At 33.7% G+C, this 12,878-nt stretch overlaps 1 protein-coding gene across 2 annotated transcripts in view; it reads right to left on the reverse strand.

The window, feature by feature from the left end:
• Positions 1–11,693, reverse strand: part of LOC129234633 (brain-specific angiogenesis inhibitor 1-associated protein 2-like) — a 155,859-nt gene extending 144,166 nt beyond the window's left edge. For both annotated transcript variants that reach the window (XM_054868666.1, XM_054868665.1), the window contains exon 1: positions 11,374–11,693. In XM_054868666.1, coding sequence (XP_054724641.1) covers positions 11,374–11,430 — 57 coding nt within the window. In that variant the 5' untranslated portion in view covers positions 11,431–11,693. The remainder of the gene's footprint in view (positions 1–11,373) is intronic.
• Positions 11,694–12,878: the final 1,185 nt, after the last annotated feature.

Genomic DNA, 12,878 nt, shown 5'->3' on the forward strand with positions numbered 1-12,878 from the left:
ATTTTGTGGCGAGTATGTTACCTACCACAACCGTCCCAATTTTATTTTTACTTCTTCAATTCAGGTACTATAGTAGAATTTGATGTACCAATCCTCAAACGTAGCATCAGAGAGACTGATAGCTCCGATACGCTATTGTAAGCCAAATGGTTAAAGAGAATTTCAAAATATATTGTTCATAAGCTTTGGCTCCGACATCTGCATTTTTCATTAGCAAAGTTGTTTTTGTTGATGGTTCTATTTTTTTCAGAAGCGTGTTCACTCCTTATGAACAGTGGCGCCGACTCCATGGGGCCTGGAGGGGGTCCGAGCCCCCTCAAAAATCCGTTTGGGGGGCACCCCTCAATCAATAATATAAGGAAGTTATTAGTTATGTGCTGTGTAATCACAAAAGTATGTTAGTGTCCCCCCCCCCCTTGTTTAACGATAGTTACCTTGCAAAATACAACTTGATACTTAAATACTTTCAGGGTGTAAGACCCAATGAAAACCCGCTATTTACATACTTTTTGACTGAAAGTATTAGGCCTACTGTATTAAAGCGTTAACTTTGAGGTATTGTTTTTATTTAATGAACCAAGAACCTTATTCAAAATAAGCTTTAATTAACTATTTCTCTTATTAATCAAAATTCTATTGCTGTGCGACTGCAATACTTTGTTTTATTCTTTTTAGGATTTATTTAAATATAATTTCAGTCTTTTCAGAGCTATATATTTACTGCTTCGTAAGAGTCTATAAGCATAATTATTACTGTAAATTGAATTATTTTTTTTCACAAAAACACCCGCGTGTTTATTTATTTTTTTTTTTTTTTCGTTTTTCAAAGCCAAAAAATGTGTCAGGCTTCCAAGCTTCCCGGAGTGTCGAGTTATTGAGAGTCGAGTTTTCGGGGTTCTAATGTTGATTATATAACTCTAAAATGCTTAAATAACGTTAAAACTCACTGTTTTTCATCTAAAATTTAGAAACTTTTCTGGGGCAAGGAGTGAACACGCTTCTGAAAAAAAATAGAACCATCAACAAAAACAACTTTGCTAATGAAAAATGCAGATGCTTGTTTCGGGGGTTACAAGAAAGCCTTTTTCATTGCAAAAAATGCGAGCTTATGGCTGTAAATATATCAGACAAAAATCAACGAGACGGAACACAGCCTCGTTTCTGTTTCTTTGTCATATGTTTTTGAAATTTCAAAACAGCTATAAAAAACTGCCGGACAAAAAAAAATATTGAACAGAATGGAAAAGTACATCAATCGAATAAAGTAAAGTATACATGAAATACACCACCAGTTCAGTCATTTCCAGCCGAGGACTGCAGTTTCATGCTTATTAGCACTCATCAGCCCGGCATAGGAAAGTGACTGAGCTGGAGATGGAAGACCTCTTAAGGAAGCCAAGAGTGCCAAACAAACTGGTAGCTAATATAAGAAATAGCACAGATCAGTCATTTACTGAATAAAGTAACTTATGTTTATAAAGAATACCCAATAGCTTTACATTGAGATTGATAAAGGTTTTACGTGAAAAATCACGGAGAAAATGTGGCGTCATTTTTAAATTGCTTCAAAAATAACCATTCCCAAAAAATTTTCAATGCTGTGAAGATAAATCTTAGTAGTTGAGATTATGCGTAGGATTATTCATAAGAAAGATTAGTTTCGTGATACTCACAGCATGCTAGTTATTTGTGAAGAGATATGTAAATATTGTAATAAGTGGGCAAGGAAAAATTGTACACATATTAGATTCATTAATTTCGCTATTTCATTTTTACTTTCTCCCAGAAAAGTCTGTTGAAAACGAGAATCTTGCTCTGAAAGATTACAAAGGAATTACCGAAAACAAGTTTCAATAAATATTAAAAGATGCCCGAGTTTCAAATAATATGTATTGCGCAAGTTCATAAACAAGCACCATTTATACAATTTCTAGCAGCCTCGAAAGGATCAATACTATTACCTCAGAAAATAAACCTTCATCTCGACTGCACAACAAAGTAAATCACATCTCAGTCCGAATCGAAAAGACAGGTGGCTTCTGAGCAAACACAGCCGGCGCGAACGAAAACATAAATGTTGTTGATTTAAGAAACTTCCCTTTTCATGAAGACGAAATATTAAGATGTAGTCGGGAAAGTTAAAAAACGTTTTCTAAAGATGTGTGAAACCTGCTGCAAAAGCGTTGAAATGGAAAAGCTGCAGTAACTTAAAAGTTGTCCATTTTGAGAAGATAATAAGTTCAAAACGCGATGGCATTGAAAATTAAAATTTTCGATTTATGGTTGCCATTGGAATGGGGAATTTAAACATTCCTATTCCAATGCAGTATGTTGAAAGTTGTCAGTAAAATAATGAGACTAGAGTTTAAATAAAACAACAGTAGGAAAACTCGATAGCTTTTTATGTTATATTTCTTTTGTATTGTCGGTCGAGAATGGAATTTCAACATCCAAAATAAATTACTCCAGAATGTACTGCAACAGGAACCGACGCGCGTTCGGTTTTGTTATTCATAGCGCTTCTCGTGCTGAACAAGCTTCTCCCCTGTCGTTTTCGACCAGTCACGTAAACGAAATTGCTCCCAATTCAACCTCAATAGATTCAACCATGAGGTTTTAAATTTATCACGTGACCAAGTTGAAAGTGAAGTCGAAGCTTTAATGCAAAGCGTTTGATAATCGGGTTGTTGAACTTGATACTGTCAGAATGGTTTTAATCAATCAATTTCTATTTTTTTGCCTGTATCTCTCATGTTTAATAGCTTTCATATCACAGTTTAACTTAAGACATAGTTGCTGTATTAAATACTTGTGCATTTGGAAACTTTAATTTCAGTCGGGAAGGTCGCTTAAGTTACATGAAGAAATCGAAATTTAATAAATCAATTAACTTAAACTTAAAGCTTTTGATATTTGCCTACAAAAATGATGCTTGCATTCATTAAGCTAGCCAAAAATTTAAAAGAAAAAAAGAAGACCGGCTTTTGACATCTCTAAACACCTAGCGCTAAATTTGGCTCTCGAAAGTGCAGCGCAAGGGCTTTGAAAGCCCTCAAAGTGGATTAACCATTTTCTTCCAACGAATTTCCACCAGCTTCTTTCGAGCACTAGTGTTTGGAATATATTTACAAATAACGTCTCGAAAAATTTAATCCAATGAAAGAAAAAGCTCTCTCTCTTTTTTTTTTTTTTTTGCTCGAGGTCCTTTTTAATAAAAGCTACGCACTTAAAAGTATATATATTTCTAGAAACTATGATACAAAGGTCTTTGTAGACTAAAACCTATTTAAAGGTGCTACTAATGTACAAGATACGGTTTTTCCTTTAAACGCACAAAACATATTTAAACTGGTTAAAGTGGTTAAAAATAGTTTTGATTGCCAATATTTGGTTTCGCAGGAAAAATTGAGGGTTTTTTGCTTTAAACTAGTCATGTGTTATTAAAATTTGAAAATGTTTCCTTTAAATTATGAAATTTTAATGATGTGTCACAATTAAAACATAGTTTATAAGCCACCACGCACTAGTTATGTGAACTAACTTTGTACGAGTATTATTGAGAGAAAGGTCATTAAATTTAGATTTTAAATCAGAAATTATGTTTCCACAATTTTTCAAACGTGATGCTATTGTCGTCGATAAACAGCGTGTCCCCATTTAACCTGCAAGGAGCTGTACATAAATGATGTCACTCTTTTGTCCTATCTTTGCCACAAAGTATTCCAGGTCACCTTCCCTCTCCGTCACGTGTCACGCTAATTTTCATAAACATATCCTATAAAAACAATGCATGATGCATACTTCTTCCAACCCCCTCCCTGCCCCTTGTCACAAGCTCACAATTTCTCTCCCCAACGTGTAACATTCTTTGTAGACAGCCCCCATGACCTTAGACGCACTCTCAATTACAAAAATGGTCGAAATGAGATGCAGTGTTGAGATACAATAAGTTTGAAGTTTAAAAAAAAGTGAGCAAATACGAAATTTTAACTTTTTTATGGTTATTTAGGTTATTGCAATTGTATATTCAGGAAAATACTATCCATTGAAAAAAAATGCTAACAAAAAAATTTTGAAACATTTTTGACCAAAATTCAAGGAGTTCAAAATTCTAGTCCGCACAGTAAGGACCGTTTAGAACAGTGATGCCCATACCTGGATGGCAGCATATCATATTAAGATGAATCTAGCGAACCAGAACACGAATGAAGGTTAAATATACTTTTTTTTTCTAGTTAATATGCGAAAACGCGAAAAAGGAAAGACAATTTTAAACTAAGCTTGTATTAGTATGAGGTTTCGCCCTGCTTATGAGACACTAATTTTTGACTATTTGGCTCAGGGGGTTACTACTTACAGATTTTTTCACATCTAAATAACCTATGTATTTTTTAATTTTACTTCACACCTTTTATTTTTTTAATCCTTAAGTATGATTTATTAAAATTTACCTTACGATAACAAAAAATCAATGATCAGTAAAAAATCCTTTCCAAATCCTCTCTATTCCAGATCATAAACATATCACGTCTTAAATTGTCATTCATTGCTAAATTTACTTGCATTTCATTTGTTTTCGATTAAGAATCTCAAGTTTCAACAGTAACTTTAAATCTAGTAACTAATGCTAGTCTCAATTTAGCAATATTTTTTATGTTTGAATCACCGTAGAAATGTATCACGTTTTAACTTACATTTTACAACGCAAACGAAGTTTGAATAATAAAGTTAATAATCTGCGTAAAGGACGGTTACTACGAAACGAGTTAATTTGATTACAGAAACACAAAATGACATCTCTAAAAGTTCCAGCTTATTTTAAGCTCATTATCCGCTTTAAAAATGGATTTACTTTTCTTCTGTGAACTTGTCAATGAAATGATTCACTGCTGGCATGAATTTAGCCACACTTGACTTACTTATTCCTTTTATGATGAATCATTCTCATTTACATATCCAGAAGCTGGCTCAAGAACATCCATGTTAAAGATTCTCGAAAATATTTTTTAAATAGGAAATTCCAAGTTAAAAATATAGTGACAAAATGCAATGACTTTTGAGAAAGACCTTCATGGCAGCAAATTTCCCGTACTGTTGAAAAATTTGGGAAGCAAATGAAATCAAAATATTCAGTTGGTGACATTCAATGCTATGTGAACAGTTGGAGCAGTTAGTCCAACTTAAATTCCTGAAATACCTTCGCAAGCTCACAAGTTAGTTCCAGCTGTTTTTTGTTTTAAAAAACTTTTCTGAACTATGTTAGTGATATAATAACCAGGGACATAGTGAGGGGATGATTTGAGGGTTAACTCTCCTACCCAGCCTCAAAAGCTAGGTATGGTAACATGTGTTCACATACACGTAAAAACTAATGAACTTCAATTGGAAATTCTGGGTGCTCCAGTGGCTATAGAACAAATATACTGAACTCATTCTGCTATGCAAAATAATATTATTGAAACATGTTATTTATTTTTTGTTAATATTCACTTGAACTGAAAGTATTATGATTTACTTAACATCAGAGATATTTTTAACGCCTCTGTATGTATCCGTATTGCAAGCATTGGAAACTGGAAGTGCAATTCAAAAAATTCGTCCAACTTATTTGTACGCTTTGTACAGTGCTGGTAAAAAAAAATTGCATTACCCTTGCATTTTCACAACAATGGGATTATGTGAGAAGTGTTGGTCGATCGATGAACGATGAATGTATGTGAAATTCTGCAAAACTTATGAAATAAACATTTAACAACAGGAATCCGATAACTGTTTACGTAGATCGGGGCTGTTTCCGGGCCAAGGCAAACTGCTGACCCCATGCTCATTTTTCCATTTCTGAACCTGCGTGTGAGTTTATAGAAAAAAAAATTACTTAACTCAATGTCAATTTAAGTCTAACGGCAAGAATTAGGTTTTTTAAATTATTACTCGCCAGTTTTGCCCTATGGCACTGAGCAGAATCGTCCTGGAAAATGACGTTTGAAACTGAAGTAAAGTTATCCCGGATAGTAGGAAGCAATTTCTCCTCCGAAATGTCAATATACACCTGAGCGTTTACTGTTCCTTGCACAAAGTGAAGCCCACCAACTCCTTGATCAGAAATACATCCCCAAATCATCTGGGATACGGGATGCTTGACTGTGTGTTGAATGCAGTCGATATGATATTCCTCTCCTTTGCGGCGCGGGTGATGCAATTTTTTTTACCACCACTGTATTTTAAACGATATTAAGATTCTTATACAATATGAATTGGGGCAAAAAAAAAAAACAATTAGAATTTATATTTGAATGTTTTTTTTTTTTAAATTTTAAATTCAAAATGTCAAACAAGTAAATATTAAAATACAAATATAATATGCAACTTTTCTACTGCTCTGCTACTTTTTATTTAATCCTTTAAAATGATGAAAGAGATCATCCCCCCCCCCCCTCGGTTATCCTCTTCCAAAAATTATTTTCACTGCTTAAGAAGAAAAAGAAACTAGCCATATCTCTACTCAGTTTCGATTTTAATAATAGTTTTCAATAGCTGTTATTTGTTTCTTTTTAGAAGAAACTTCCATCTGCTTACATGAAACTGGCAAAATTTTCGCGGCTTAAACTAACTACGTAATTTACATGACTTTAAATTGCTTCTTTTGCTTTAACTTTTCAAATTTTTCCGAGCAGAAGCACGTGTAAACCTCCCTCCCACATCCTCTTTCTGCGATAAAAACTTAATTCCCAGACTCCTTCCCCAGTCCATGCGACCCTTAAATCTGCTGATGCCAATTGAAAGAGGACTCACAAAGGAGTCAGCAGTAGTGATTATTGATCTCTAACCACTTTATTTGCAAAGTATGCTAAATTTCACAGAATACTTTCATATTAGTAAAAACATCAAACCTTTGTTAAGACCTAAAACTAAACCATTTTCACTTCGTTGTCCCAATTAAGGTGACATTGAAAATTTCAGATTTATGAATAACATTTTTAGGTGAATTTCCATTAATGGGAGGTCTTATAGATTATGCAAAAAAAAAAATGCAAAAGCAGAAATAAATTGAGCTAAAGTTTAACAATTATATTCCTGGCGGACGTGACACCTCGTTTGCAATGTTGAAAGTGATAATTTCTTCCTCGGGAAAAAAAAATGCTAACGCAATTCGATGTCAGCAGGTGAAGTGGAACCAGCGCAAACCTTTGAAACACAGAATTTAGTTTAGATGTTTTCAATTGTTGGAATTTTTTCCCCCGATTTGCTTTCCGGTACAGTGATTTGTTTACAGGTAGTCGTGCGACTTTATCAGATACACGTGCCAGATGAAATGTAATGTTTACTGCACATTACTGTAAAATTCCATGAAAAGTGAACATTTTTAAAGCAACGATACGCATGCATTACGCCCAAGTGTCTTTAAAGAAAAATACTTAGTGCTAGAACAAGGGGCGAAGAAGATGAATCTTACTATTAACCAAAGCAAAACAAAATATGTAATGTGCCCTAAGCAAAGCAATACCGATCTAAATTCTCATTTTAATACTAACCCCAATAGATTTCATTCTGTAAGCAGCTTTAAATACCTTAACCTTGGGACCAAAGTAAATGCTCAGAATGATTTAGGATCAAAAATAAATAAAAGTTTAATCGCTGTAAACCTAGCATTTTATGGATGAAAAAATGTTTCAGGTCTAAACTTATTAAGACTAAAACAAAAATTTCACTTTATAAAACCATCACTAGGCCCATTTAGGATTTATGGTTCAGAGGCATAGGCAATGAACCAAAAGCACAGATCTCTTGTCAGTTTTTGAAGAAAAAAAAATCTACGTGGTAATTTTGGGGGAGTAGAAATAAACCGAGTTTGTAGGGAAAAGTATATTTTTCAATTATACAGACACTATCGAGATATGGATGTAGTAAAATGCATTAAATTGCAAAGAATGAGATGGGCAGGACATGTTATCAGCATGTCCCCTAAGTCCAAATGCATGACGAGCTGGCAAACGTCTGAGAGGAAGACAAAAAACTAGATGGCTAGATTGCTTGGAAGGCAATTTCAAAGCTAACATCCTCAAATTGGAGACATCAGGCAAAAGATCAACTGGAAGAAACTTATGGAAAAGGCTAGGACGCACAATGGAGTGTCGAGTCAATGGTAATGATGATGACATATAAATTACAAAAACTGAATCAGTATTGAAAGTATTACCACACAATTTTGTCTCTTTTTCTTCTTCCTCCGTCAAGTTATAAACAATGATTAAAATTTAAAAACGTAAATAAAGCACCAACTGTCAAAAATTCAAGAGCAATTCACGAAAAACATGTTTAACAATCTGCGCTTTATTTACTACGGTTTTTTTTTCCATTGTAATTATTTTTTAGCCCAAAACATCTCTGATCAATTTTCATAAACAATGTTTAAATATTTACTTTTCAACCGAAGCTTAAAAGTACAGTGAAATCCCGTTACAACAACGCCAATGCAAAGAAACATCCCTTTCAATGAAATAAAATTTCAATCCTGCCTTATTTTCCATCGCATCGTTTGAATATCGGTACAACAACGAAATTCTCGTTATCGCGAATAAAACTGTCGGTCGCTTTCTGCTCGTTGCAACGGGATTTCACTGCAATATCTTTTGTCATAAACAGCTACCAAAAGGGTTTCTGATTCAAAAATGTAAAATACTTTCAATTTTTCACTAAATAACATCAATTAATAAGTACATTCTACTGTAATACATTATCTTTGAGATGCCTTCCAATACGGAGTGCAAATATTCAAAACGAAAAAAATAGACAACATTCTCATTTTACTACGCTATTCGAGAAATGGAGAATTTTGTGAGGAAAAATAAGTATTTGTGACCAGCTGTTTTTTCAAAGCTATAATGCACATCTTGATACTTATGTGATCACTGATAAGACAATCGCATGTATAAGAACGCTTAACTTACGATACTTTAAAACTCAAAAACAGCCATGAAAAATTCTAATTGTTATTAACAGCGATTAATGTGGGACTTTGATGTTTTATATGGACTGGTGATATTCTGTGTAAAGAAAAAAAAACAGTATGCATTACATACAAGCAATTTCTGCTGCAGATAATCTAAACACCCTTACTTAAATAAGCAATTTAGTAAAACTTGTAACTCATTTTTCTGTCCAACATAGCTACAAATCGACAAAACTTTGCATATAATGTTCGCAAGACAAAATACTGTTAAAAGTTATAGCAGTTGATCTTATTTTCCATTGATTTGCTAGTATAAGCTAAATTTTAATCCGTGATACGCTATATTGTATTCTCTGTATAAAACAGTTTATTTTAAAACAATTATTTATGAATTAAAACCTTGAATCCATATTTTATGTTTCGGGCAAAAAACATCTATTAGACAAGAGTGCCTATTGCACAAGTGCCAAGAGTGCCTATTAGACAAGAACAAAAAAGGAAGGAAAAAATTTCCTGCTTGTTAATAAAAAGTTTTCGCCACGACCCAGATTAACTCAAAGCTGTCTAATGACAAGCTATTTCATCATTATTATTTATTTTATTTATTTATTTATTTTAATTTCTTTATTTATTTAATTATTTATTTTGTAGTCTTGATGCAGTTCCAATATTTCGATCGGGGAGCAACCATACGAATCTTGAGATATTGACAACAAGTTTTTGAACATACAGTATAACTTCGATTTAACGATACCCGATTTAACAATTTTCTCAATTTAATGATACTGTTGTTCGCTGGTCCGGGTTTGACTGTATTAAATGTCTATGCTACTCGTTTTAACGATATCCTTGATTCAACGATAACTTTTTCCAGTCTCTTGACAATCGTTAAATCGATGCTATACTGTAACATTCAATACAACGTTTTACTACATCCTATATGTTTAATTTTCGAACTTTGAAACTTTGATGTATATTCAGTTCTAACACAATCGATCGTGTTCGATTCGAACAAATTCTATCTACCAATAGCGCTACGAGAATAACCTTCTGGGATAGAAAAAAGGTAATTTCTGGCTGCGCTACTGGTACTAAAAATTCGAAAGAATTGATAGCATTCGAGTCTCTTTATGCACAACATTTTAAATTTAAAAAAAAACTACTATTGCTGTTTAAATTTTTGAACCTATTCTTTTCCGAACAGCACTACAGTCCCCAGGGGAAAATTTGAAATAACGTGCCTGAATGTATAGTATCCCTTCTTTCACGATGCGTCAATTTGTCTTACACATTTTAAAAAGGCGATATTTATTATATGGTTTTAGGATATTTGAAAAATTGCATATTAGGCAGTATTCAGATTTGAAAGGGATCAGATTTGTTTAGAGAAAGATCTGATCTTTTTCTGAATCTGGAAGATCTTAGAATCTGTTTAGGAAAGATTTTAAGAGAACGAAATTTTTAATAGCAAAAAAATACTGCTCTGATACTTGTGGTTCATTTAAGGAAGTACCTTAAGTTAACTTTTTTGTAATCTTTATTAAATAAAATAATAATACATTCTAATAAAACATTACGATTACAGGTCCGTCATTTTAAAAGTTTTTCAGGGGGGGGGGGCAAAGGGTATGAAATCAATGCATATTTTTTTAAAAAAGCATCAAAATACAAGCAAAAATGCACTACTGCATTATTTTTTTTTTAATTCAAGGGAGCGTCAATTGACCCCCTCCCCTGATTGCCCAAATGACGGGGGCCTATACGAGTAACATTTATTGAAAATACCTACACTCTCGTATATTACTCAAAGTATTCATGTGAAGAAAATTTGAAAAAGGTAAGAAATAAATCTTATCTTTTCGGTAAAAAAAACTCTGAAAACCAGCGGTGCCCATCTAGATGGAAGGGATCATGGCGCAGACGGTGCCATTGAAATTTTTGGAGGAGGGGGGGGGGGTGCTATTAAGATTATTTTTTTCACTTTTAGGGGACTCTTGTTTTAGGGGGTATTTGCGGTATTTAAGGGGGTGCACCATTGCCTTTGGGGGTGTGGGCACCTCTGCTAAAGACAATCACAAAATATTCTTAGCAGATATAAGTATATGACACTAAATTTTACAATCTATAAAAAAAAATAGTCACTCATTTCATGACATTCAAACTATTTTGATATAAATTGTTTACCTACATGACCTACATCACTATTAAAGCACCCCTCCCGCTATCTTTCTATGTTGATAATTCTGAGCTAATGCTTGAATTAGTTGAAAAATGTATTTTGTTGAAACACACAGGAGAGTCATAGGAAAAGAATAATTTGTGTACATCTTTGCGGTGAATAACCTTTAGTAAAGGAACTTCAAAGAGGTTCAACAATTTGGCAAAACGCCTCATTGAAAAAAAAATTACAAAAGTATTCTTACTTTATATGCTCCGTCAACTAACTTGGCAAGTTCATCGTTTTCCGACATGGCATTCATCTTCTTTCTATTTTGTACACAAATCTCAACTCATAAATACTTATCACTTCCACCAAACGATAACCTCAACGAAATCACGTGTGGCGACAGACACACTCACAATTTACCGTACGCACGAACATTACGGGGACATTTCACCGAATAGCGGCGAAGCGAACAGCGGAACTATCCCGCCACGCGACTCGAGGGTTACCGCTGAAAGTTTCCTCGGTTTCGAAGCCAACATCGCCAAATGTTATTACTAGGGCCAGGGCTGACGAGTCAGAAGCAAAATAGCCAACTCCGACTCTAAGCACCTCAGAGCCTCTGACTTCGGTACCCCTGACACCGACTCGACGACTCCAACTATGACTCCGCAGCCATGGCAGAATTGCAGATTCAGAGGGAAAATGACCGACTCCGACACTTGGAATTTTAAAGCCTTCGTCTCCCGAATGCGACTCCACAAATCTTTTTTTTTTTTACTGTGAAATAATGATTGTTGAGTTGATTTGTTTTTATTTTCTTTCTTAAGTTTTAATTTATTATTATTTTTTTTTTTTTTTTTGGTAACGGGAAATAAAAGAAAAATCGTTGTGCTTCATTTTTCAACAGAAAGAAAAAGCTGTGCAGACGACTTGATTTTTGAGGAAAATTATTTATTTACAAGGATTTTTTTATTATTTTTAAAATTATTTTCTAAAGTATATTTTTATTATTATTATTATTTTTTTTGTTTTGTGGGTATTAGGTAAAAAATAAATTCTAGCCACTTTATTTTTACCCTAAAGAAAGAGCTAAAAACATTTTGTGTTCCTCGTTAAAATGTATTTAATTTAATGAGCTTTTTTATTTTTAGTTCTCTTTGAGTATTTTATTTATTTTTATTCGTTTGTTATTATTATTATTATTTATTCTCTTTTACATTACTGGGATGCTCCGTCCCCTGCTCGTAAACGCTCACCAACCAAGATGTAGCTTATGAACAAGAAACGAAAACAGAACATTTCGTAATTGGTAGAATCAACGAGAACACCCCAGCAGTCAAGTTTTTACTGCAAGTGCGATCTCTCTTATACTACTCATTACTAAGTGAAGTAATCCATTTCCGTTTCCAGTTCATCCGCCATCTCTCCGTAGTCAAACCATACCACAATATATTTTTAGTACACGACATTTACATTTGTAGAAGAACCAGAGTTGCCGTTGTATCTGCTGGCGTGGTTGTAGTATCCGTTTCCTATGTTTTATTTTACGAAATATGTTGGCAGCACTGTAAACAGCTCGTTGTATGATCCAATAATGCTGAAGTTACTGTTTGGAAGCTATTCTTGAAAGTTTGATTTGAAGTTATTGAAAGCTTTTATCCAACTTCACTCTTTTTTACATCTTATTCTTTTCGTGTAAATCAAATTCAATCAAATCAAAACTCGTATATTGATTGTCATGTAAGACGATGTTGACTGTGC

Source organism: Uloborus diversus, chromosome 1 (assembly GCF_026930045.1).
Source record: "Uloborus diversus isolate 005 chromosome 1, Udiv.v.3.1, whole genome shotgun sequence".
Lineage (NCBI taxonomy): Eukaryota > Metazoa > Arthropoda > Arachnida > Araneae > Uloboridae > Uloborus > Uloborus diversus.